Source organism: Haemaphysalis longicornis, unplaced genomic scaffold (genome assembly GCF_048455015.1).
Source record: "Haemaphysalis longicornis isolate Haplotype H1 unplaced genomic scaffold, Haemaphysalis longicornis Haplotype H1 scaffold_13, whole genome shotgun sequence".
In the NCBI taxonomy this organism is placed as follows: domain Eukaryota; kingdom Metazoa; phylum Arthropoda; class Arachnida; order Ixodida; family Ixodidae; genus Haemaphysalis; species Haemaphysalis longicornis.
Window position 1 is genome coordinate 88,055,520 of NW_027526233.1, and position 27,921 is coordinate 88,083,440.

The following is a 27,921-nucleotide window of genomic DNA, read 5'->3' on the forward strand; positions in this document are numbered from 1 at the left end:
ACTTCAAGGAATTTAGTGATAAGGGCCAATTACTGGGAGGAGACAGGGTTTCACTTCTCAAGAGATTCAACAATCAAGAAGGGGGGATAGTTATCCCGCTTCGGGAATAGAATGGCTTGAAGTGACGCAAAATGATACCAGGGGACGGGATTAGTTTTATTTCAAACCTTACCCTGATAGCTTATGAGGTCGCGGAGGTCCCTGTCTGGTTAAGAGACAAGATCCCCATCCGTCGGAGCTTAGCCTGGGCTACCACGGCCACCGTTTGAGGTTTCTACCCCTCACCCTAAAACTCATTACCGCGGTCGGTTACAGCGTGAGTTTGGGGGCTTGGTGTCCACTACGTCGCCAATAGCGTCACCTTGATTACTCAAGCTGCCGCATTAGGGGTGCTGGTATCTTAAGTTTAGGGTTTTTCAGGCTACTGCCTATTGTGTCAACGTGCTTTTAAATACCACGGCCCCTTCGCATAAAACCATTCCCGCAGATTGTGTTGCTACATTTGTCAGAGAACGCCTATGGGACAGCTCTTAGGACCAGAAAATGTGACGAATCCCGCGGAGTGGACAAACACAAGTTGGGGAATTCAAATAACCAACACCAGAGGTACGCACGTAAAGATTCATAAACAAAGCCCATTGAAACACCTGTCAGCCACTGGAACTGTACAGTTTTAAAAATGGAAGGAAAAAAGGTTAGGACGAAAATTTCAGAAGCCAGGTGCAGAGGACGTTGAATGGAAAAAAAGGCAGAAACATCCTTTACAAACTAGGTCTTATGTTATGCAGAACAGTGGTATTAAAAAGCTTTGAAAGTGGAATTTCATAAGAAAAGATAACAGGTACGAGCACGGTGTGGCAACCTTGGACTGCGCTTTTAACCTAGGATTCAAAGTACACCAGAGTAAAAAAAGTCGCCAATTTCCTTTTGTAAGAAACAAATACGTTACCGAGAGCTGCATAAGTTAAAACCCCGTTAACGTTCCTGAGATTCTACGAGATTGAACCTCTGGAGCATTGTGGTGGATTGATAAGGACTTTTTGGCAATCTCGTAAGTTTTTATGGAGAAGAGGGACGGCTCGTTTTGTGCAAAGACAATCCCATCCGGAATTGTAGCTGCTTTGTTGGACTACACTAATTTTCGCAAGTTTAGTTTAACGGAACCGGGAGCAAATCAAATCCAGCCCGCTGTGTTCTGGCTGAAGAGGCGTTGCACTAGTCTCTATCAAGTTACTCGAGAAACAGAATGCATCTCAGAAGTCATAATGCCACGAAAACTAAGTTGGTATTGGTTTTCTCAAAGTTCAATGTTTTTTGTTAATAAGCTACTGTGAAATCGCCCCTGAATACATTCCCCTGATAAACCCCAATCCCGATTAAAATTTGTTTCAGGCACGGCGCCTTCTCAATGCTATCGGAGAAACTTACTATAAACGACTCACACATGTGCCGTGGATGGATCACAATACGTGGAAAAATGCGGCAAACAAGGTTCAAGTACCTCTCCTTCATTTCACGTAGTGCTGCTGTACCTAACGTAGAAACTACACTAAAACTCCTAAATAAAAGTTTCAACCATCAATTCAACCCGATAAAAAAACTAATGCACCGCAACAACCCTCTTTGCAGTCATTACAGTTCCAAAATAGCTGCGGAAAACAATCGCAGAAAAAGATAGGTCGCGTAAAAAAGGTTTGGGTACAGTTCACGGTAAACGCATTTAAAAGAAAAAAAAGTGAAGGAGATAACCATTCCCAATTAAAAAAGGGTATATTAAACTCGTTCTCGCTTATAAAAAGTTAAAAAATATTACCAAACTCGTCTGATCACCGTGCATAATATTATGCTTTGAGACCAGCCTGAATTTTTTATAACCACCAAGCTGTTGAGCAAATCGTTATAGCTTGGCATCCGAAGTTAAAAATACCAAGAAAGTTCGAAGCTCACCTGAGGTGCGTCCCTCGCGGTGACTGCCCGGCAGTTAAATTACCTAGAAAATGCCGAGAGTTTGTGTGTGCGTGCCTCATGGCGCCCACAACCTAGCGTCCGTGCCACACACTATCCAAGTCAAGCATATCCACTAAAACCAAAAATCTCCAGAATTCGCCATATTCATCGAAGCACCTGTTCAGAAAGAAAAAGACACGACATAGGGTACGCCCTTTTCGGGCGATTTCCGATTATTATCCCTTGCAAATAATGGAGGGAGCTCACACAGATAGAAACAATGGTAAAGTTTGTAACCGCAGCGAAGACGCAAATCAGCCCGAATCCTGGAGTTAAACCGTCACGATGGTCGTGAAGGTTGTGTACAGCTTAGCTACAATCACGTATTACGCGGTGGTTGCGCTTACTAATTTTTTAGCAATATTAGCACTTGCGCTTACTTACCTTGCCCTCAAAGAAAGCGGCCTGTGCAGCTGGCAGCTCCGCTTTTTAAAATTAGGTTGCAGTGACTGTATAAGTACCGACAGAAATCATCAATTACCAGCACTCATGGGTTGTTATGTGAAAGCTTGGGCAAAACTAAGTTATTGTATACAATTTTAAGACTCTTCAAACGAAGGTGAAGATGCCTGAGACACTTTTATTATTAGTATTGTGGTCGAACATTCATGTAAGCGTGCACTTGACAATAGGTGCATACCAGTCAAAGCCTTGAACGAACAGTAGACCAAATCAGAAAACGTTAGCTCTCATCAGTGTGAGCCACGTTTCTAATCAAAAACCCGTTTTAAAAATATTATTCAGTTTAGAAGATGCGTGCCATCGTTTTCAGATGGTAACGCCTTAGAAACATCGCGAGCAAGCTAAGAAAACATTCCACTGTCAGCTGCGGAATATATCCGGCTTCAGCGTGGTGACTTCTCCGTCTGTCAAACTGCACTTTCCGGCTCCACTTGCTGCGCAGTAGTGTCACCTGCAAAAGCTTAAATCACCCCAGCTGTTGCAGTACATGTAAAACACGTTAGTTGAAAGAAACCCGTTGAAACAAACAAACAAACCGCAAACATGTAGACAAATGAATAATGTAGTTAGTCATTTTGGATTTATTCAAGTGTTTCCTAATTGAACTTAAAGCTTAAGGTAGTTTAAAAAAAGCAATGTGGACACCCAAGCCGGTTCTTGGATGCCATTATTTCCGTCATGGCCACTCAGAAAATCAGTGTAGGAGTTGGAAAAGCCTGCTCCATCTGTAAGCAAACAAGCGCAAATTACCGAAGGCTCGTAAAGAAAAAGCTACAGCAGGTTCTTGTTTAAAAACTACCAATATTTTAACTACCAGGTCCACCTACCGTACTATTCTCAACCTATCTGTAAAACCATGCAGAGTTCTATAATTTGTATCACAAACTTTCGCCAGCATTTTCATTTCAAAATCTTGCTTCTCATTTCAGCTCTGGAAAATGACGCCATACGTCGGCTATTCTGATGAAATTATGGATGATTCAATCCTTAATTTCTGGTACAAAGATGTGAGTGCTGCAAATGTTTTTTTACAACCGGAGGCGTTTATTTACCCCACGTGAAACAACCATGACGGCAGTAATTAACTAGGAGATGTCTTCCAGAGGTCTGGTTCTCTGTAACAGACGTATCAATAAGAAAGGTGAGGGAGGAGCAGTTAAAAGAAAAATTTGATCTGGTGAAAGGAGCGTTGCTTTCCCAAACGTCCCTTCTAATATTTATCTAATTCCGGACGTAAGCATGGCGAATCTGATGGTGTTGAAGTGCAAACACCTGTTCCGCTCATCGCTAACGCGTTTTTGGTTTGGTATTGGTGCGCGATACGTCCAGTTAACACATTATCAATGTCAACAAGAAGGATGCAGAGCTTAGGAGATGGCTGCTTTAGCTGCAAAACAGCACCAGTATTTCGTGTGTCGATGCTTTGCGAAGCGTGTGTAAAGACGCTCCCGAATACAGTGTCCCAACGTGAATTTCTTGCTTGTTACACTGCTGATATTGCGTGGGCGTTTTTGTTGCTCGCCACAAAGTTAGTATGAAATTGTACAGGAATTACAAGAATTCCATGCTAATGAGTAAAGACATTATTCCGGCCTTTTTCATCTTACGTAGCCATACATTTTTTTGTGGGATTCAGCGAAACGATATCGGTGCGATGAACACATTTCAGGCGCTAATATTTGTAGCGGAAGTAGAATTCGATTACTTGTTCTACGATTTTGCGAAACTCAGCGGCTTTTTGATAAAAACACCTTGCTTGACAATGTTTGGAAAGCATCCAATCTTCAGCCTTCGTAAGAGTACGCTTTTGCCAAGTATTCCCAAAATTTGTTCACAAGCAGCTAACTATTAATTCGTTTCGGTGAGACATATTTTATTACAGGCACTGATTTTAAAAACGACAAAAATTCACGGACCCCAAACACTAGTTGCCTTGCAGGGAATAAAAAAGGTTTAATTTTAAACTCCGCTATGGATATGCTGGTATTGTTTGTGCTGCCACGTATGAGCACTGCGTTTGATGTAGGTAGTTCATAGTTTATTTGCTGTGTTTATCTTAGAGAAGAAATATGTAGAAAAACAATCCCGTAGAAGGTAGCACATTCGCTCTATGCATGGTACTGAAGAGCTGGCTAGAGCAGCACATGTGCAAAGGTACGCACATCTCTATTGTACATACTCTGCAATATAGAATATACTGTAAACACACGCTGTATTAACGTGCATATTCTGCAAATAGGTTGGTTGCATGGTTTGTAATCCTATTACTGTCTCATTCAAATAACAAACGTCCCATCTGCTCTGCAGACCTAATAAATATTATCACCCTTTTCACTTTTTGATGGTTTCTTACTTTTTTGATTGATCGAACGTTTATTACCATTTGTCACATGAAGTTTATAAACACTGATTGGACCCATAGCCAGAGGCTAGTACAGCGTACAATAAAGAAAAGTAATGGACAGAGGCTTGAAATATCAATTACACATAATACAGATATAGGTGTACAGACACTGTAAATATCAGTTCCGTGTGATTATGAGCATACACATTTACAAACTAGAGAAGCATTTCTCTCCTTAAACAACTCGGTCACAAAAAAAACTGCATGTGCTCATACCATCAAATATTTATGACGGGTACCTTTGTGGACACCCCTTGATACATGAGTTAAAATATAAAACACACGATAACTGTGACGGGTTTTATGAAGTGGAAAAAAAGGACGGTTTACGAGATTCACCAGTGCATAATGGTACAAATATAAGGGTTGACCACCAAAGAAAAAAGAAGCAGTTAGAAACTGCTCAAGAACTTATTCTTTAGTTTTACCGCAGCATTGTGTGATCTCTTCGATTCAGTGAGCAACTATTCCAGATCTTTATCCCTGTGAATTTCATTATTATCTTGCCATAAACGTTATTTCTTGGCGCCAAGTTAAATTTAACGAACATGAGACTTCTACTAGGACGAGAAGAAGTATAAAATAACTCGGCATCAAAGAGGGTATTGTATTTTACAATAATATTAACGCGAACAATCGCTTTTGTAAGTTGTGTTTTGCAAATTTTTGTGAGTTGAAGTATCACCGGCAGCATTTTGTGGGATAAATGAAACCACCGAATGCGGCAGTCTTCATTGACAGATGATTTTTTTATTTGACTGCACAGTTGCTTTCGTGAAGGAACTGTGGAATCTTGTGTGCTTTGGTTGTAAATAGGATTAGAGGGGACATAATAAACGTGCCCTAATCCCATCATGTGGAAGCCTTCGTATCTTCAAGGTTCCACAAGATAGAAAGACTTCGTTTTGATAATAATGTCTGCAGCAGCCCAACCTTTTTCCAACAACGAGGTCACCTAGAGAAGGCAAAAAACCTAACTGCCCGATTCCGTGCTCTTCTTACGTTCGGGATGACGCTAGTTAAATTCCCCCCAGTATCTACCTTTTTTGCTACTCAATTAGCTATATTTTTTGCGATAACTTTAATTGGGCATGTGGTGTGCTCCGGAGTAATCAACCTTTTTCGAATATCGGAGATGTCGGCTCTTTTGCGTTTGATGCCTGAGACAGTTTGTGCTATCGTTACACTGTGCGTATTTTAGAAAACGAAGGCGATTTCCGTAATTCGACAAAAACCGGAAGAAAAACAAAATTGAATCTGCTAACTGAGATAAGATGCTAGCAGAATGTAATTGCGTCACCCGTCAGTCGTGATGGAGACCTCCTAAATGTGTTGTCACGTAGCCGAAAACGACACAGTTGTCTTAAAGGAAAAACAGGTTGATTGGAGCGAACTTGGGCCCCATTAACAACTCAATGAATAAACAGGCGTCGAAGCTGCAGTCAACAAAGTGACGTGTGCAAGAGAGTGTCGGCGAATCGAGGGCCGCGCCGTCTACTCTGCGGCATTTATCTTTTGGCGCCGATGTTGCTAGAACCGTCGAATTACATCGAGAACACTGAAGCTCAAAGAAGACTATTCTAGGCTAGTTATGTTAGGGCGAAACATCCTTCCTATCAATATTTTTTTATTCAGCTTACTATATTCGCCCAGACGGCATTCCTGTAGGAGATACATAACAAGTGTCCAGTGCTGAAACGGAATCGCGAATTTTGTAATATACGAAAACAAAAAGTAACAAAAGCATATTGTAAAAGATAACAGCAAAGGACATTGTACAACATCAAACAACAATACAGTCGAAAAATATAAAATAAAAGAGAAAAAGAAAAACAATACAAACGGCGAAATAACAAAGGATGTTCTGTAAAACGAGTCACAATGGTTATCAAACATCGTCGTTGGCGGCAACACGCAGCAGCAATAATAAATAAAAAACAAACAAATAATTGAGAGGAACAAGATCACGGTTATTCAAGAAACACCATTTTCAATGTCGCCAAGAAGATATTACCTTAGCGACATGACAAATCTAACACCAGATGAGCAAGGGACGCTTTCTGGAAGCATGTTTCAATCGCCAATAGGCCGATCTCACCGCGAGTTTCACTACGCCACCACTGCCGCAATGCATGATGGTAACTGAAGGATTATGTGAATGCTCGGCGTATTCAGCTACGCAGCTGCTTCATCGGTGGACTGCAATAAGCAGCCTTAGTTGCCTTCGTTGGAAGAACCACGATGGTTGGATTCACGTGCTGTGTGCCGGGATGTTATAACAACAGCGTCAAACACAAGGGCATCAGATTTCACGTGTTCCCGAAGGATCCGAAGCTCCGAGAGGAATGGGTGCAGATGATCAACCGAGTCGGACAGAGTGGCAAGTAAGGCACACTTTCTTGTTGGAAGTGTTTGTGAATTTTGTGTGTATTGCGGTACACTTTAGGAGCGTTCAATTCCGCGTCATAAAAGGCTTGCCACACCACCGATCTACCGATCAGCGACTGCAAAAGTTGGCAGCCTTGGCTCGATCCCCTTCCCGGGGCGATCGCCGACAGCGGCGATACGTTGGGGACGACTTGTTTTCCTTGCAAAATGGTGATCGTTAAAATGTAGAAGGCCTAAAATGACATCTTACAAAAAGTTATGACGACTGTCAGGCGTCTAGCGCGAAAGATACGCCTGATACAGGGCCAGTTTAACTGCACTTCAAGCTCGCGCCATTGCACTGCGATAGCTCAGCCCTGCCGGCGACGGCATCGAAGCCAACGAGATATTCTTTGTCTCACTGCTCCTTTCGATATGTGATACCTATAGCGCGAGGTAAAGCAGCATCAACGATACCAAATCTTAGTGTCGTACGCCTGGCTTACCGCTGCAGTTTCGAAGCGGTGAATGCCTATCGACGATATCGGTGCCCAGCAATCTGCTGCGAGGCCGCGGGCAGAACACAGCGAGCGGCAGCCGCACATGTCACTCACGGAATCATACATTTTTTTTTGCGGCGAATGTTTATCTCTATTCCCGCATTGTCATGTAATCGAATCCCTGCATTGACCGCACATCTTCTTTGTGAAGTTTCGCTTTCGCGAAACGGCAACGCAGGCAGGTTTTCATTTGTCTTTAGATGCGACGCTGAGAGGAGCATCTCTTGCCGGCGGCACTGTCCTTCCTGCGTCGTTGTCGTCCGCGTCCGCACAGTTGCGTCTCTCCTCCGCTCACCCTCTCTCCTCTCGCCCTGATAGCGCGCCCTCTCCCCCAACATCTGTGGCGCGCGCGGTACGGGCGCTCTCTCACTCCACAAGAGGGCGGCGCTGTGCGCATGTGCAGCGCCCTCTCTCTCCACGGTCTCCTCTCCTTCGGGCGCGCTGCGCATACAAGCAGAGGGCCGCGCTCCGGCCGGTCTCTCAGTCGACGGTCGTCCGCGCTACGCTTGCTCTCTCTCTCTCTCTCTCTCTCTCTCTCTCTCTCTCTCTCTCTCTCTCTCTCTCTCGCATTACCCTACGATTGCTCATGCAATTCGAGTAATCAACCTAACGGAAACGCACAATGGAACCACCTTCAACGTCGCATCACACCAGGGTTCCCGAGAGGGGAGGTGGGCGTAATTTTTTCTCATTCACTCTTCCCGGCCCCCTTTTTTTCACCTCTCTGCCCTATTGTCGCCACTTTTGTAGAGCCCGAGTGATTGTATCGCTGCTAGTGGTGATGGTGGTTATGTGTTACGCGTCTCGTTTAGCTGTGAGGCCGCATGTTTTTCGTGCTATATTAGTAATGTGTTATGAAAGTGCTGAAATTTTGTCATGCCTCATGGAGCTGCAGTTCTGGCAGTCTTACTATTTGTTGCAGCAAGAGACTTGCAATGCGGAGCAGTGTAAATGGCATTCAAGCAATCTTTCCGTCAAATCAGTGCTCTTTTGACGTGTGTATGACACTCTAACCGAGCAGTAAATATAAGCTGTCCCTGGTGCATGATATGTCATTCAAACTAACAGTTGTGTCTTAAATGATGATCGGAACTCCATTTGTGCGTCTATGTGTGTGTTTAAAATACGTGTATTTTTGTTCATTAAGGTTCTCGAAGTTCGTCCCTACCACCGGCCACAAAGTGTGTGGTGAGCATTTTGAAGTAGGCCGAAAGCCGTACATGGTTCGGGTGCCCACAATCTTCACTCTCAAACAAAAGAAGATTGTCAAGAGGCACCGTCGATACGAAAGAAGGTACGTGGCGAAAATATAAAACATTCCGGTAGTGAGCAAGTGACGCTAACAACAAAACATTTTAATAAGCACGTTACTGCTCCCTGTCATGTTTCAAAACTGTAGTCCTTGATTTTTTTTATTCTTCTCATGTGGTAGCCCCCGCAACGCAATGATGTGGATCAAGTGCATGTGCCCAATTCCCCGGGAGCCTCCTCAGCTGAAGGGAACTGTGACTCTAACCTTGATACTCCTGGAGGAAGACGTGTTGGACAAGACGTATTACTTGCAGAACACTCCTATTCGTATGACAAAGGAAATGAACATGCAGTTGTGAACAGGCTGCAGGAGGCCGTTACACACCTCGAAGAGTAGCTGGATAAGGCCAACAAAACGATTGCGGCACTTAGGCAGCAGCTGGAAGACAGCAAGAAAGCTCATTGCGAAGCTGTCAAGTCGTGCAACAGTTTGCAACAAAAGATGCGGTGCCTTAAATTAGAGCTAGCAGGCACCTGCAGGCAGCTCAAAGAGGCTCTTAGCAAAAAAGAAAGCCAGTTTCGTATTGTTCAAGATGAAAAAAGGGCGAAATATTACACCGGATTTAAGACACGGAAGTTGCTGGAGGCATTTTGGTCAATGCTGGAGGAAGACGTCAACAGTCTTCGATTTTCGAAAATGAAGGAAACAACAAATGAAGAGAGAAAATTCGTGCCTAATATGAAGACGCTGTTGATCCTGGTATTAGGGCGCCTTCAATTGGGCCTCGTAGTACACACCTTGCCTTTAGCTAAAATACCTCTCTTACCTACAAACATATGACAGAGAAAGACGGCACCAACCAAGTAACGAATAAGAAAAATTTAAAAGACGTTTCAGCACCCGCACGGGAGCGTTAGTTGGTCGGTGCCGTCTTTCTCTCTCAAATGTACCCTTCCGACCAGACGGTTGCCCGTGAAACCCTTGACTTCACCGACAAACATATTGGTAAACGTTACACGAGGCAACACTCAATCTATTGCTTTCAATCCGCAGGGTTGGGGTGTCAGAAAGCACGGTGTCGCGTATTTGGATCACCTGGCTTGACTTCCTGAACAACAGGCTCATCCAGGTGTGTGCATACTTTTCGCATTTTGTGTGACATCCAGCTTCTGACACCTTTGTCCATGCGACCATTCCACGACTTGTGTTGTGAGAATAATACATGGACAGTCTTTATGAGACCAAATGAAATAATTTAGGTGCCATCTTATTGCAGATATATCTCTAGCACCTTTGTTGCTGTTCTTGGTTCATTTCAAAACTCAATATCCCTAAATGCTATCCTCCCTGTACTTCACCAAACAGGTCCTTAAGCCATAATGCTGCACATATTTGTGAAAATGTCTGTGCACGACTGTATCACCTGCGCAACACTGGCTCGATGGAGATAATGTGCTAACATTGGCATAACAACTACATTTTGATGGCGGCAGCATGACAAGGGCACTGTGATGGTGAATAAGTGGCCTTTTGTGGTCACTGTCATCAAATTCAAATGCACTTCGCTAATGTCTTAAATATTATATAGTGGGTGGCTCGAGTACTTGAATAGTAATCTTTTTGTCGCACAAACATTGACAGTCACTGCACGACAAATTCTACAAACTGCAGTTGCTTTGAATGTGCCTTTAAAAGGACAGCTATACAATATTGCCATTGACAACCAAAAAGTCTTCACTGATATAGGTTCATATCAGCTGGTTAAAGCCACTGACAAAGGTAAATGACATTATACTTGGATTGGTTGTTTCTGCTACGGCTTACAAGACTGACTGCTATGGAAGGGTCATACTACAAAAAAGAGACATCTGTTGAAAAGGCCAAGTCGATCCCAAAATAATCAGCCAATTTAACTTTAGGCTCCCTCTTTCTGGCTCAAAAAGGACTATGAGAATCAAGGAATGCAATGGTATGCACAAGGGTCAAGAACTTCAATTCATTCCTATGACTGTTTTTTTGTGATTGTTTTCCAGGAAAAGACTTCCACAGTGAGCAAACTTTTTTTCTTTGGTGCAGGTACCAACATCGATGCCGCCTCAGCTGGGCGACAAGTACCATTCACAGGCGTTCCTCACCAAGGGCTATTCACACTGTCGATGGATTACTGGACTGTACGGAGATTTACATAGAAACACCATCGTCATTTCGTGTCCAAAGTGAGACATTTTCAGAGTATAAGAAGCACAACACGGCGAAAGGCTTCATAGTCAGCAGCCCTAACGGCTTCGTCGTAGTTGTTTGTGACCTTGCACCTGGTCGTCTATCAGACAAAGCTCTCACTAACTCTTCCAATGTTTTAGACAAGTTTTCCCCATGACGCAGCAGTAGGGCAGACAGGGGCTTCACTATTCAGGATGAATGCAAGGCGCGGTAACTGCATCTAACATTCCCCCTTTCATGGACGGGAGGCCTCAACTTTCTCAAGAAGATGAGGAGGAAACCAGAAAGATTGCCAGTGTGTGGATAAATGTTGAGAGAGTAATTCGAAGAGCAAAAACGTTTTTTCCCGTTTATTTCCCAACAGCATGGCAGATCACCTAAACAAGACATGGCACATATGTGCTCGTTTGACAAACTTTGTGGATGTGCCTTTGCTATGAAGTTTGATAGCCTCATTTATAAGCAGTTTTTAATCCCGCAATGCTCCAGCTTAAGTAAAGCAACAAGCTTGTCAATTGATAACAGATTTGTTGAAGCAATAAATTAACATTGCACATTTCCCATTAAACTTTGATTACATAGCATTCAGCATACATATACAGTTTCTCCAATGTTGTGAAGAAAACTCTGAAACTTCTACGCTTTCTGTGAACAGTTGTCTAAGTTGTCCTAATTTTAATATTACCTTTTTTGTATTTCTTTCAATAATTGCAATTGAACATAATAAGTTTTTCTTTTGTTTCCATAAAAAAACATGCCCTGCTATGTCCTTGTAAGTGGGGCAAGAATTTTTCGTGTTTTGTTTGAGGTGCCTTAATTTTTGACTAAGAATTTGAATAAAAATTCAATTGATTGAAAATATGAAAATCTTGCCTGAACATACAACTTCACCATTGAATTTCTGAAGCGTAATACTGAGCTGCACCCTTAAATGGCACAAGCTCAGACTCCTTCCTACTACAAGCAAAGAATGGCATTCTGCATTGATGACCTGATTGGCTCTAGCACAAAAAGCACCGTTCTGGGCATCTCTTGGAAAAGACCTAAACAACTCAAGCGTATTTTGGAAATCTTATTGATTCGCTCACAGCTTCAAGCTAACATACATGTGTGGTTGACGGAGTCATACAAAGCAGGTTTCTCCGTGGCCCCGGACGGCTGTGTACAGTGCGCGTCAGGCTTGTCTAGGGCAAGCGAGCGCACGGCTCCGGAGCATGCTGGCGACATCTGCTGATAGCTGCGGGGCTAGAGATAGCTTGGCATTGCGCATGTGCGGATCGCGGACAGGGTCGGGCCGGTCGTCATTTTGCATGGGCCACTCTTATTTGCAGATGCCACCACCCACCAGGGGCACTGGTCTTCCCCAGTGCCAGCCATGAGTGGTGACAGGCCAGATAGACGCGCCGTTTGATGCCTCTATCACATCGCCTAAAGCAACGAGCGCGAATCATCTGAATCTCAAGCCTACCAAACAAAAAAAAAACAACAAGAATTCACTGCAGGGCTTTCGGTCGAACCTGTTGTGCGATTACGTATGTCCGTGGGGTGATAATGCACCGCATCAAATTACGCACTCATCCCGTCGTGGTTTTCCTGAAGGTGAGCTCGGTTTTTTTCTTTCCTTTAAATGTTAAAACCTTCCCCTCGAGGCTGGTCGTCGTGCAAGCGCGACATTTACGAGTGTGGCGCGCTCACACGAGGTATCGTATTGTGGTTTGGCAGGTCGAATGACATATGAAATGACTTGCCAAGCTATACTGTAAAACACGCTTATGGGGCTTAGTGCATCTGGCACGGGAGAACATATCATATTGGCTGTCGGTTTTAAACAGCCATAGGTTGTAATTGGCGTCAAGTTTAAATCTACGCTAGCCATAACTGTCGCTTAGTTTCCTTGGGTATTTCCGCATTTTAGTAAAACTGTCCGAGCACCAAATACATGTTCAGTTCTCATTACAGTGTAAGGTCATTTGAGAAGCACGCTTACGAGCATGCGGCGAGTATTTGCTGTTTTACTTTTACGTTTTACTCGCACATCTTTTGTGGCAGTCAAGCTGCCAGTTCTGATTTTACGAATCTCATTCAATCGTCGAAGGCGTATCTCACTATCGAATCAGGGCAACAGATTTCTGTTTTAAGAAAGGTAGAGGTGCGCCAGAAATATAACTATGCAGCTAAATATCTCTCAGGTGTAGAAAGCTGCTCTTGTATTCAACATATACAGAACAGATAATATACATATACAGGCTGCAGTGATTTTTAAATTTTAATAATAATGTCATTTGCAGATAGCAATGCAGGATGAAAATCAGCAGCTGGTGTACAAAAACCTTTCGTGCGTGTCTCGCATCATTTGAACATTTTGCGTTTCGCAGCAGTGTAGTTAGGGCGATGCTTTCTCCCATTAGTTTACGCAGTGTGGTTTTCAGGAAATACAAAGCCTTCAAGAGCAATATTTTCACACCCAAAAAAAAAAACACAATGGACAAAGAAACAATGTTGCATTTTTTTGTTCTCTGCCGTCTTGTGGGAGCCATGAATCAAGACGCATGAAGCCCATCCCACACATTGAGGACCACTTCAAGATTAGGACAGCCTGGTGTGCATTCTTTCACAGGCTGCGTCAGCGTGCTGAGGTCAGCTGGCTCGTTTATAACCCATGAGTCTAGGTGCCACAAAGAAGCAAATGATACATCAGAACACTCTGACGAACTGAACAACAACGTTGAAATGGAACCACTAACTTCTCCAGGGCAATCCGAATGCCCCTGAGGAAAGCCTGTTGTTAGCCAGGGCAATGATTTTGACCTTATGAGTGCGAATTATGCTTTGTGTTACTCCATCTGGAGAGCCAGCAACAAGTGCAGTAATGGCTGTCCTGAGGTTATTTATTTATTATTCGCCCAGAAAAAATACTGAGGAGAAGAAAATAAATTGCAACCCATAGGTATATTTTGGTGGCACCATTTGGTGTTTACTTTCTTCTTTTAATTCCTGCCCTCTTAGCATCTCTTCGCGCCCGTACTGCCGTTTCAGCTGAAGGTCTCTGTGGTGGTAGGTTATTAGATGCAATTTTCAAAGAAACTATGTGAACAATGACTATTAATAAAGAACCATGTGAAAGGTCTCTGAGTGTTAAAATTAATTGGAAGACCTGCACAAAAGCACACCGCATGGCACAGGTGTAGCTGTGATAGGTTAAAACCTGTCATTTTTTTCATTTCTAAGATTTATTTTCGACACTTGCCTAAATAGTTATTTGCATGCGTGTTTACCTTCAAGCCACTCAGAATAGTTTGTTGACCTGCGAGTAGCTCATTAACGAAGGCATGCTGCTTCTGTGCACAAGGTCGCCGGTTAGATATGTGGCTGTAACACCTGTTTATGAAGGTGAAGTTATAAAAGAATATTGAACGTGCTATGTGCATTAAAAAAACTCCAGGTGGGCCAATCGAAGGCCAAATGCACTCAAATTACGCATCGTCAAAATTTATTTTGGACGTACAGTGCGTATCGTCAAACCAACATGGGACATCACGGGTAGCCCTGTGATATGCCTTGATAATCGGTTGGAAATGTTTTAAAAATAAACAAAACTCAATCGCAGACAACGTGACACCTGTCAGCAGATCGTGCAACCAGCCATGAAGCAGAAGTGACAATGCAGCCAAACAGGTGATTGGTCCTCCAACCAGCCAGGGGAACCGGTAAAGCTCTTCTGGGTGTGCTTACCCCGGACCTGCTGCAAATGTGAAGCTGTTTTGCCCAGGTTTGGTCTGGCTTGCTGGCTGTGACGTCACTTCAGCCTGGTTGTGATGTCCACACGCTTCCCAATTTTGGTTTCAAAGTCGCCGATTTTTGATGGTCTTTTGTGCCATGCACATGGGTATGTCAGCTGTCATATTTTGTATCTTGGTGTCTTTTGAAAAAAGGCAAATAAATAAAAATTAGGGTCTCAAGAGGTCCCATTTTTGAGTGCAGTTGGCCTTTATACTGGAGTGTTGCTATATAGCACACCTCATACAAGTTGTCGAGCGTTGAGCCCGGGATTTATTTTTAATGAAATGCCACTTCCCAAACACTGCAAGGCAAGGTTTATCACGAGTTTTTTAATTGCTTGCAGGCAGCATCTACCAGTGGCGCTGCGGTTTTTTGCGAGCAAGAGGCACTATACGCGGAGCTGACGATCCTCAAGGAGGGAACTTGCTTGCGGCTGCTCGTGGGCTGTGGAGTCGACCAGGAATATTCTCAGCCAGCAGCTGCCAAACTTGAATTTCTCCACAGCTTAGTTACTTTTTCAGCAGGCCTAGCATTGTTTTCTTGTTTTCCGTATACTTAGGTGCTGATTTCCCTTGTTCATTTGATGTTCATTTGATGTTCATTGGATGGTGTAATTTGAGTAGGTAGTCGTTCTCGAGGCGCCCAAACTCGTCCATCATGTTCTTGTCGATGTTGTCGTCTCTGTGGTAGGATCGGTAGTCTCCGTCAGCGTTGTTGAGGTAAAGGTTGTTGACATTCGTGCACCGGCTGAGAGCAATGTACACGCCCTCCTCTTCACAGCTGTCTTCTCCTTCTTCTTCGGCGGTTCCCTTACGGGAACATGTCCACGGTGGTTGAACGCGAAGCTAGCTCGTTATGGATTCTTTGGTGGGCCAATTCCTAGGGGAATCCTGACACAATCATTATCACAGGTGCTGCAGACGGGGTGAGAGCAACGTACAAACCCTCCTCTTCGCAGCTCTATATTCTTCTCCTTCTTCATCGGTTCCCATACGGGAAACTGATGACGGTGGTTGAACGCGAAGCTATCTCGTTATGGATTCTTTGGTTGACCAATCCCTAGGGGCATCCTGCCACAATCACCATCAGAGGCGCTGCGGACGGGGCTGGTTGAGCGGCAAGGCGCGTGGCGCTTCCCGCCACTGCTTTCCCACAGGAAATTCAACATCTTCCTCTAAAGTTTTCAGTTCGTTGTTTCCGTTGACGTTCAGCTTCGCGTGCCTTCGTTGTATCAGTAGCTTCTTGACGTAGTTTAAATGTCTCAAGGACATAAGGCGCGTTCGTAGCACTTGCTCCTATATATATTGCCCCAAGCCTGTGAACGTGCTAGTGTTTAATTCTGTTGAGTAGTCCAATTTAAATTATTGCCTACTTATTTGAAGTACTTAAAAGTATTCCTCCCTACATTAGGTTTATTTACTTAAACTTTGGATTTTACAGGGGCCACGAAGACAAAATATGTTTGTTTTATTCTTAGGATTGGTGTTTTATAGTGACCAAGCGCTTGTCGGACAGTAGAAATGCTTTATTCACTGAGAATATAAACAATTTAAAGGGGACAGGAAGAGATAAAAAAAACTTATGGTGGTACTTATACTTGCCGAACCACGATAAACAAACAATGCATAACCGTTTTATACCCGATATTGTCAAATAGAGGAAGAAATACAGTTAGGGTTTTACCTAGGCTTTCCTCCCCAACTCGTGAAGTTACGTCTTGGTAAGAAGCCAATCACAGTTCCCGCTTGTCTGCACAACATGTCGGCATAGAGCGGGCTCGCAAAGGGCCAGAAAAAGCGACATCAGCGACATGATGAAACTAACCCTGGAACTGAACGGGAGACGTCTAATTTCTGATACAAATAATCAACATGGTCGAACTTTTAGTCAAAAACGCGGGCGAGTGGCGCAGGTAGAATTAGCCACGTTTACAATAAACTGGGTATGTGTAAGCTATTTACGCTGTTGCACACAGTCCAAACAGCCGAAGTCCCTCTAACGTAGCCTGCAATGTGTGTTGCATGAACAAGAAACCTCTGTCCTGACAAGGTGATTCACCGAAAGCCTAAAATGACTATTTACTACCTACACACATTTTTTGAAGGAACTTCTAGTAGTCTGAACTTAAGTCATTTTCTTGTCAATCGCAATATTAACCATCGACAATCCGAGACGACATATGCTGAGTCGCGCGGAGTCGCCGAGTTCCACCGTCACAAAGTTCGATTGCTTTCCGGTTTCATCCAATAAAAATACCGTTAACATTGTTTCATTGATTGGATATGCTCCCCTTTGACTTACTGCAGGAACGTTCAACAGCAAGTGTGCGGTTAAAGCTTTGGTTTGATATGAATTCATGAAAACACACCAGAGGGGGACTTTACAAACGCGAAGCAGCTTTTATGCCGCAATTTTCTACCGTGCGCGCTATTCGCATCGGTAGTGTAGTAATAAGTAAAGTGTCTGACTTCAATGTAGCCTGGCGGTAGCGTTTGGCTGGCCCGGCGGCCGCAAGTTGAACTAGCTTATGGGGCACTTTTTTGTATAAACTATTTTGTGCGATGTGACACAAAAATGTCCAAGCTGAAGTCGGGAAAACATGAACTATAGAACGAAAACTGGCCACAATTTGTTCGCACAGCCAGTATATCCGAGGTATGCTATATTAGGGCGCTATGTCGGGCGAGAGGAAGGAGCCTCAGGCAGGACGACGGTTCGTCGCAAGGCAAAAACAGATTCTATCTTTTTGAGCACCTGCGAGACCCCCGTGTCCTCGTGCGCCCGCGCGGCCACTGAGCCGGTGACCATGTCGATCGGGCTGCTGCGCGACGAGCGGCGCTCGATCCAGCGATGTCGCTGGAGCTGGTGCTACAGGGCTCCCCCATTAATGTAGGGCGCCGATGTGGTCGTGGGGCTGACCCTACATTTATTTACTGAGGAGGATTCGGTGGCAGCAGAAGCCCCGCGAGTGGGGGAGCGCCCGTGGAAGTCGGCCGAGCAGCGCAGAGGCCTGGGTATTCTCTGGCGCGTGGCTCGTCGTGCGTGTCGGGGCCACGCGCTGCTGACGATGGAGACAGCGGCCAATGATGATGATGATGGGCACTTGCTGTCGATGAAGAAGTGGCCGCTACAGGGCTCCCCCACTAGCTCGGAGCGCGACGCAAGAACACAAGAACATGAGCAACAAGCTTGACACAGGGTAGCACGAGCACGAAGAAGGCTGGATAAGTAAATGTAGGAGTTGTGTCCATGGTCATGGTCCTGGAACAGTCCACGTCGTCACTTAAGGGCTTTCGGAGGGCATTGTAGCATCCGGTGGTCTGGGCTAGGAGTATAGCAGCGGACGATCTTGAGCACGAATCGGCTGAACCGATGTCAGGCTGCCGCGGGCGTGGAAATTAATGCTGATGGTGGGACGGGTCTGGAAGGGTGGACGCTGGAAGTGCAGCGTTCCACATCATGAGTGTGCCGGTGTAAAAACAGCACGGTGGCTTTCAAGAAAGCAGCGTTGAAGTTGGAGAGGAGGGAATGGCGTCAGATGCAGCGTCGGTTCGCATGCTTGACGCGGAACCAGTACGTGACACCGACAGTGACTGCGGCGTTTCCGTGTTGCAGAAGTTGAACGCATGTCGTGATGAGCCGTAAAACCACGACGGATTTAAAGCACGCGCCTCCGGCGCTGGCAGAGCCGAAGCAGGTGGTCGACGTGAAATTCCTGCTGTGTTACAGCGCAGAAGACCGCCTTCGGTGTGGGCGCTTGCGGCGTCGGCGAAGATGTTCATGCACGACGGCGCACATGAGTGCTGGTGGGTGCTGCTTCAAGACCGGAAAGGGTGCGTTTTCGTCAGATAGATTTCGTGGCTGATCATTTAGACGGGCAAGACTTGCTGCCCGCACACTCAGCGTCCACTTACCCATGCTGGGAATGGTAAAGTTGCACCTTGGATTCGTTTGGGTGGGGTTTGTTTCATGGGCCAGATGATTCTCTGTGACCCCGCCATTACCATCGGTGTCCTCGTACTGGTAGGTCGAATGGGACGGTGGCTGCTCTTCGGAGGACAGGCTTCCATCCTGATTGGGAATCAGTGGCAAAGTGTGCGTTTCATGGGTGTAAGGATACTGCAGTGGAGGGGTAGAGGGCACGTCAGCCTCATCACAGATGGTCGAGATGCGTAGGGATGCAGTGCCTTCGACCGACGTCTCCTGTTGTGAGGACGAACACGGCGTGTTGGGTGCATGAACTGCGCTTACGTTCACAGAAACCGCTTGTTTGAAGGGTCGTAACGGCGGTATGTTCAGGCGCCAGCTCGGTGCTTGCGTAAAGCAGGCAGGCAGCGTAGACACAGGGGGCAGCAGACTGCTGGGGTGTGAGGCGCCGTCGTTCATCATTGCCGCTGAGCTGCCGTCCGCTGGGCATAGCGTGGTCGTAGTAGTAGAGTCATCACGGGGCGGTACCGCCGACGAAATCGCGCTGGTGTGAGGAACAAGGTCCCCGACCGGGGTGGTGCAAGGCCGGGCGGCTGGCGTGGGTGGTTTGAGGTACCGACCGTAGCGTGTCAGGCGGACGGTCCTGAGCTCGTCGTGCGGCTGGGCTCCAGGCTCTGGCAAGCCGGGGCTAAGCTTGATGGTAGGAGCTCGTACATCAGTGAGTAACCGTCCTCCTGGGCTGTGACGTGGTACAGGTCGAAAAAGCACTCCATCTGCATAAGCCACACCTCGGGGTTCTCAGGGTAGAACGGTGGGCGGGGTGGCAAGGTCGCCGCACGGAGTGCTGTGGTGGAAGCACTTTGAGTGAAGTGACTGGGTGCAGCCGGCTTGGAGTGACCCGTAGAATGGCGTGCAGCGAAGCCGGGTGGTGGTAGAATGTCTCTTCTTCGCTCTTGGGTCGGAAAGTCGTCTTCAGGGCGCAACGGAGGCGGCAAGCAGGTCAGCTCGGTTCCCATTCCATCATGCGGTACGTCGTGGGAGGTAACCGCGGAAGGGGGCGATACAGCGTCCTTGTGGTGGGAAAAACTCCAGGTGAGGCTCTCCATGAAGTAGGCGTGTAGCGTGTCGTAGGCCTGCTCACCGTGTTTTAGCGGCTCACAGCGTAGGTCGGCCGTAAGCAGGGCGGTGGTGATGCGGTAGAGCTCGGTCTGTGAGTCGATGCGGCGAATGATGAAGTGCGCTTTTATTTTGAGGAACAAGGCTCGTGGGTATGGTCGCTCGAAGGCGGGGAGGGGGGCAGCAGGCAACCGGAATGGGGCGCCATACTGCCGACGTCCGGGTCACTAATTGTAGGCCGCTATGTCGGGCGAGACGAAGGAGCCTCAGGCAGGACGACCGGTCGTCGCAAGGCAAAATCAGATTCTATTTTGTGAGCACCAGCGAGACCTCCGTGTCCTCGTGCGCCCGCGCGGCCACGCAGCCTGTGACCATGTCGATAGGCCTATTGCGCGAGGAGCGGCACTCGATCCAGCGATGTCGCTGGAACTGGTGCTACACTACAATGGTTGCCAGACAACAAAAGCCATTGCGACACCAGTCATGTCGATTGAAAACTGTTCCTGACAAGGAAAAAAATTGAGAAGAACTACGAGCTGGGCGTGTTGGTACATGTTCATGGTGAGAAAAGCGCTACAGTAATGAGGACAAGTGAGTACACGGGACAAAGCACTACTAGCAACTGAAGATTTTATTACTGGAAAAACATACATATATACAAAGAATAAAAGCCACAGCCATCAATTCAAATTTCACAATCTACCATCTGAAAAGATCAAACCGCTCCGACAACCAAACAGTTTATGCATATTCACACCGCACGTGTGCTGACAAGAAAGGCGCCACACACTTTATCAACCATGATTTAAAAAGGCATACTCAGAGACAGACAGCAAGACCGATGGTTTGCTGACACATTCATTCCGTTCTTTCTTTATACCGAAAGCTTCTATAATTTCTCTTGTTAGTCGTTTTTTGTGTTTATCAACAATTAACGTATCTCGCAGTTTTGGGGGGAATTTGCAGTCTCCGCAATGAACAACTAAATGTGAATACGGTGACCCCTTTAGCGAGGTCTGATGTTCGCGAAGGCATACGTTCAGGCATATACCGGTCTGCCCTACTTGCCCTACGTAGGGCACACCGGCCCTACGGCGCACTAAAAACTTCGTGCCGTATGGCACGAAGTTTTTAGAGTGCAAAAAAGTCGTAGTAGACAGTATTCCATCAACGTGTGGAAAGAATACCGTAGGGCAGACCGGCCGATGCCTGAACGTACGCCTTCGCGAACATCAGAGCTCGCTAAAAAGGGTCACGGTATTCACATTTAGCCGTTCATTGCAGAGACTGCAAATGCCGCCCAAAACTGCGAGATACGTTAAGTATTGATAAACACAAAAAACTACTAACAAGAGAAATGATAGAAGGTTTCTGTATAAAGAAAGAAGGGAATGGATGTGTCAGCCAACCATCAGTCTTGCTGTTTGACACTGAGTATGCCTTTTTAAATCAGGGTTGATAAAGTGTGTGGCGCATTTCTTGTCAGCACACGTGCGGTGTGAATATGTATAAAATGTTTAGTAGTCCGTGCGCCTTGACCTTTACAGATGGCAGATCGTGAAATTTGAAGTGATGACTGTGGTGTTTATTCCTTGTATATATGTATGTTTTTCCAGAAATAAAATCTTCAGTTGGTAGTAGCGCTTTGTCCCGTGTACTCACTTGTCCTTGTTACTGTAGCGCTCTTCCCACCCCGAACAATAAATAAAGATGCCAACATTTTTAAAACATTGGGTTTCCACTTGTCTTAAAAACATATACAAAGATTGTTTAACTTGTTAATGTGAAGTCACTGCTCATTGTGCTGCCGACTATCGATGCGCGCATGGTCGCTTGCGATACTCCTCAAAACGAGAATTTCAAAGATGTTTCCTAAATTCCAGAAGGTATTAATTATGAAAATATCTGGGATTTGTTTTAATGGGTCCTTCAAACAGACAAAATTAAGCAAAGACAAATGCGTTTTCTCTTTAGGGCCCCTTTAAGGCCATAATTTGATTCTCCTGCTGAAACCTGTGTTTCGTGGGGCCTGGGATTATGTATTAAGGCAAAGTCTTTCAGCGAACATTAGTAGGCTTACTAAGGCTGCAGTGCAATGTAGAAAGCCTTGTTTATTGGCAGTCATCGTAGGTTGCACCACAATACCACTCAGGACAACTGTCCACACTCGCTTGGTTTTTGACCAGATTTGCACATGCTTTATTGTTGCCGCAGCTAACAGTAATCGCTTCGTGAAAGATTAGGTAGGTGCGGAAAACAGGGCCACGTAAGACAATGTTACTTCGCCGTGCAGCTATAGCCAGCATAGCACATGCAGTACCGACTACTGGTGCTTTTATTTTTACATGTTCTAGAAGCAGCAGTGCGCACTTTGCGCATTGTGCTTGTTGCAGCTGCAGAATGCAGTTCGGCGCTTTGGGGTTTTTTCTCTTGACATTGACCAATTGGCACAAGCGACATTGTCTTACGTGACCCTGTTTATCGAGCATAGCCAATGTTTCACGAAACGATTCTGTCAACTGCAGCAAAAATAAGCCAGGTACCAATCCACTCAAAAAGAGGCCGGTGTGGACAGCGTAGTTTTTTAGCTTCTGTTGTTGAGACCCTCCTTTCTTACTGATATAAAAATATTATGCATTTAATTTAAACGTAATAAGCTCATTCTGCCAGTTTATAAGCCTGGCCCAACTTGTATTGGCTATTGGGGACCTCAGCCATTGCACAGCTGCCCATAGTACGTGATAGGTTCTAGCGCGTGAAATGAACTGGTCGGTGACAAAGCCATTTTCTTTTTTCCTAATTACGGAGCTTATATGAGTGAAGTTTGTGTTAAAAATCTGTTATTCTAACAAGGCATTGAAATAAATCAGAACTTGCATATTTCCTTCATGCCCCATTTTAAGTAGATACACTTATATAATTCATATGCATAATTTGGCTCAGTTTAGACAAAAAATGACCTTTTAAGGAATAACGAACATTGGGTGGCCCCTACGGCTTATTTTAATACTGGGAAAGAAAGGCTACTGAATACCCTGGCTTGTCATTTAACTGCGTTGAGTGTGCTGATTGTGATGTGTACACATATCCGAAGCATCAACTACATGCCATGTTTAGAAAAAACACCCGCATTTCCCCGAAGGGGAGCATGGGGAAGTGCGAATGCACGGGTAATGATATGAGGGGGAGTTATGTTGAACTGTGTTGGCATTCGCCCGTTAGTTGCATTTAACACCCCCGCGTGATCAAGTGGGGATTCACACACCCCGTTAGTCGTATCTCGCTGCTCGCCTTGACGAACGGAGTGGGGCGCGAGCCGGTGATCGCGCGGGGGACGCCCAGGTAGATGGTGGGGAAAGCGACCTCCTCGGCGTACACGTCCATGAAGAGCGCGATGGGGACGCGGTTCTCGCCCGGAGTGACGTGGAGGTTGTGGGACTGGTCGACCAACCTGTCGACGACGGCGGCCTCGTCCAGGTCACCGGTTCGCTCGCCGTCGTCGCTCACCACGAGCGCGTGCGGTCGTTGCGCGCCCTCGCAGGTCTGTAGCTCGATTCGCCTCGCCCCGCGGTGGCCCTCCTCGTTTAAGAAGATGGTCTTGGACACGGCGTTGAGGGCGATGGCCAGCTGCATCGGGTCGTCCAAATCGACTTGATCCGGAGCGCTCTCGATGCGAAAGAATTCTTCTTGGCCAATCGCCCTAAGTGGGTATGTGCTAAAGAAATTAGGAACTCTTCTTGGCCAATCGCCCTAAGTGGGTATGTGGTGCGGACGGACGGACGGCGGTGGACGCGTGATTCAGGGTCGCTTAAGAAGTGCATTCGCACTTAAAATGAATAGTTAGCTTATTTTTCTGTCTTTCTCGCTTTTTTGTGTGCTTAGTTGTGTGCAGCCATTGAAGATAACGGGAATAACATTCGATTCAAAGAAATGTATCACTGGAAGCTCTTGATTGTTTTTGTGTGGTTGTCGTTGTTTTTCTCATGACACTGCTGTTGAGTAGAAAGGGGGCTGCGTCGTTGTCAACGTGTCTACTACAGAGCAGCTTTTTTCCGTCACTCCCTATTTGTCGATTTATGAAGAAGATAAAGTTGTAACAGATAAATTTGCTAAGTATAAATTTAAATTTCTGCGGAGTGTCTAATTGATCTTGTGTTTTCTCTTCTTCTTTTTTAGGTGACGCCACGAAACAAGACAGAGGGTTCAGTTTGTAAAAAGTAAATTGTATGTATTTGTGTTCACCCCAACACGTGCCAAAACTTTTCAGTCAGAGCTACACGCTTTGCCTACGTGCATACATATGGGGAACGTGCATGATCAAATATACTGGGCTCACATGTGGAACGCCTGTATTTTTTCGACACCTGGTTACTCAAGCCACTGCACAACCACGATTTATACATAGCAGTTACGTGATCCTTACCCGTGAACGGACACATTATATGTGAGTAACGGAACCGTTGTTTGTACAGAACGGGTGCTTTCCGTAAAATTTCAGGTTTACAGATATTCTGTTGGCAGAAAACGGACACCTGAAATTTCAGCTTGCACGGAAGATCCGTAATAGGGTCAGGGAGTCCGTGTTACAGACTGCCCGTTTTCGAATCACGGAAAGTGGTGGGCAATAGATTACGTCCTGGTTATTTCGTAAACCAGGGAAATTCACGGCCATAAGTGCCGATGTTCAATCCACATATTTTTCTAATTCTGTCCCCTTAAAACAGAAACACTTGTCAGGCGCTCATTTCTTATTCGCATACCATCTGTTGGGTCCACACTTCATAATTCAAAGTCTTTCAGTTGGTGTCGCTCGACATTTTAGGGCGAAGTACCCGACAGGATTGGCCTGTCGGCGTCTCCAGCTGTCACGGTAAATCAAGTAGTTGAACGATGCCCAAAATACACGTGTATAATAAATAAAACCGGTTCAAAACAAACTAACATGACCTGAACCTATGTAACACATGGTAATACTCAAGAGTTAATTGCATTATTAAAAATATTTCTTCAATTTTGTTTCGAAATTTCTTTCTAACACCAGCCTTTCTTACGTAACACGTGCTTCTTAGAATGCTGCGGCGTTTGATGCGACATCAAATTACGGCCAGTCTGTCCCTCATTCATTTGCTCCAATCCGAGTGAACGCAGAAGAGGGCGCCACGGCCTCAGCAAGCGTGCGATTGCTCCATCAGCGGCGCTTCTCCGGCGCCCTGTCAGCGCGCGCCGTGTGCAGAGAGAGAGGAAGTTGGCGGCATTGGCCCAAGAAGCCCTCTTTTTTGCGATGGACGCTTGCCCATTCACAGCGATTTTGCTGCTAGGAACACCGGCGCACACTGCATGCTTCGCGTTCCCTCCTCGCCCAGCATTTTATGTTCATGGAAATGGCCAGGAATTTTTTGCCTATCATTCAAAGTTGCCGACGACGCCGTCTTTTCCGCGCCATAGGCACCTTACGCCTGGAGTTAACTTATCAGATTGTTTGAGGCACCGAACCTACACCGCCCCTGACTGGTGCGCCCTGAATTTTAGTGCTCCAGGTAGATTTCGGTCATGCCAGAATCGTTACGTGCTTGCAAACCTGGTGACATAGACATCGTGTTTTGGCTCCTTCAGAAAATTCCCCAGTGGTGGCGGAGACCAAACTCGCATCTGTATGGTCAGCAGACAGCGGCTTGGTCCCTTGTTCTTTTCATGTATCTACACTTAAAATGCGTGCGGCCTTCAAGCGAAATGTACAAAGTATTGAACGAATTTGCACAGCAAAAAAACGTTTTGCCATTATACCAACTGACCACTTGTCCCAACCAATGACAAAGTCTATATCCTGATCAATTGCAGACTGTAGGGATTGAGATATTCGTAAGACTCGCCTTGCCATATGCTCTCCCGTGCCTCGGGGGGACATGAGTGCTCTATTACGACATATCTATTCCATTAGGTAACCACAAAACGAGCAATAAACGTGGAAAATAGCGAAACTGACAAAAACAAATTCTGGTATATCCTGGCAAAATGATCGCACTTTTTTTTTGCGAAATTATAATGCAAATTTAGTGGTGCGATCATTACGCAAGGTAAATTTTTCGCGGAAAAGTATTAGCGCAGAAAACGCAACTTGCAGGGCAGAATGTTTACAATACGCCTCATTAACATAATAAACATAACAAATAAAAACATAATAAAAACATCCACCGACCACCGAGTGACGCGAAATGCAATGTTTTCATTACGCAACGCGCTGGAATTACGGAATTGCGAAACGCCCCAGAAGCAGTTTGCTGCGAGGTGAGAGCAGGTCGATCAATAAGTGGCTGCTGCTTGTCCCAGTGTGGGACATCACGACACGGCGGCCGATGCAGCAAACCGAGTGCGTTTTTTTATGTCGTGTGAGTACATTATGTGCTTTTAGTGAGGGTTCATTCCACACCAATATTAAACTCATGCTTGCCGATATCGCTAATATCATCATGTCCGCCGCAATGAAATAGCCATGTCCGCTTTGAAAGAAGAGGAAACTAAGGTAAGCACGACCATCGTCATCAAACTTCCACACATATGAGACATGGCTGCGGCAATTTGAAGGTGCGGTCATTACGCGGGAAATAAAAAAGCCGTATTTTGACGTCGAACTTCAGGGGTTCGATCATTAGCGAGTGCGATCATTATGGGAGTATATACGGTATACAACCTTCTCCACTGATTACCCTGATTTTAAATAAATTCCAGCCTGTACAGGTGGCTTATCAGCGAAGCTCTATTGGACCAGTCACAAGATGACGGTACGACTTCACTTCCAACTTTTATGCATTTTTTTTGCCGCAACCTCGGCCTTGTCTCGACGCCGGCGGTTGCGCTCAGCGACAGGATCGCTTTATTCCTCGCGCGCCACCGCAATGGCGCGATGTTGACGTTTGCAAGTGAAGTCGCGCCTCGGTTGGGCTACCCGGTGCTTCAAATCGGCCCAACAGAGATGGCTACCCGACCACATTTAGGGGAAATCCCCAAGGTGGAGTAAGTTTCTGAAAAGGAAAGTTTGACATCCACCTAAATGCAGCCATACGGCTACAAAGGAAAGCTATGAAGCTTTCTCGGAAACTTCGCAGCTGAAGAAAAATTCGTCCTGGTCCAGGATTCGAACCCGGGACCACCGCTTAACCTTAGCAGTCGCTCTACCAACTGAGCTAACCAGGAGGCTAGTCGTTAGTAGCGCGAAAGCGAATTGATCAAACACTCGAAGTGAAGGACAGGTGTTAATCGACCAGATGTAAGGGAAATCCCCAAGGTGGAGTAAGTTTCTTAAAAGGAAAGTTTGACATTCACCTAAATGCAGCCATATGACTACAAAGGAAAACTATAGCTTTCCTTTGTAGCTGTGTGGCTGCATTTAGGTGGATGTCAAACTTTCCCTTTCAGAGATGGCTACATTCGACGGCACGGTTACATTCCATGTCTTCTTCTTCACTTACTAGCGAATCGGCGGCATGATGGGGAGGGTCGCATTTCGGCGACGGTCGTTGTTCATTGTAGCTACGGGATCCGCACGAGAATGGTCGCTGTCCCTGTGTACCTCTCTAACTATGCCACAAGCACCTGGCCGTGCAGAGTTTCGCCGTGAGTGACCCCGATGTTCATCTTCCACTGGCACAGCTAGCTTGCGCCCCTCACACTGCTGGCCGACACACCGACCGTTGGCGTTAGCCAATAGCAGCGGCTCGTCAAAGGTGGACGAGATATTACAGCCTAATGCCGCGTAACGAGGAAAGACCGTATGATACTGAAAACTCATCGTCCACAATTTCTACATATCAAAGTAACCATACCAGTCA

At 45.8% G+C, this 27,921-nt stretch overlaps 1 protein-coding gene across 1 annotated transcript; it reads left to right on the top strand.

Annotated features, from left to right (window-relative positions):
- Positions 1–6,935: 6,935 nt before the first annotated feature.
- LOC144164133 (THAP domain-containing protein 11-like) lies at positions 6,936–12,074 on the top strand. The gene is made up of 4 exons (XM_077694673.1): positions 6,936–7,257; positions 8,948–9,094; positions 10,106–10,181; positions 11,129–12,074. Exons 1-4 carry the CDS (start codon positions 7,115–7,117, stop codon positions 11,270–11,272), a joined length of 510 nt encoding a protein of 169 aa, XP_077550799.1. The 5' UTR covers positions 6,936–7,114; the 3' UTR covers positions 11,273–12,074.
- Positions 12,075–27,921: the final 15,847 nt, after the last annotated feature.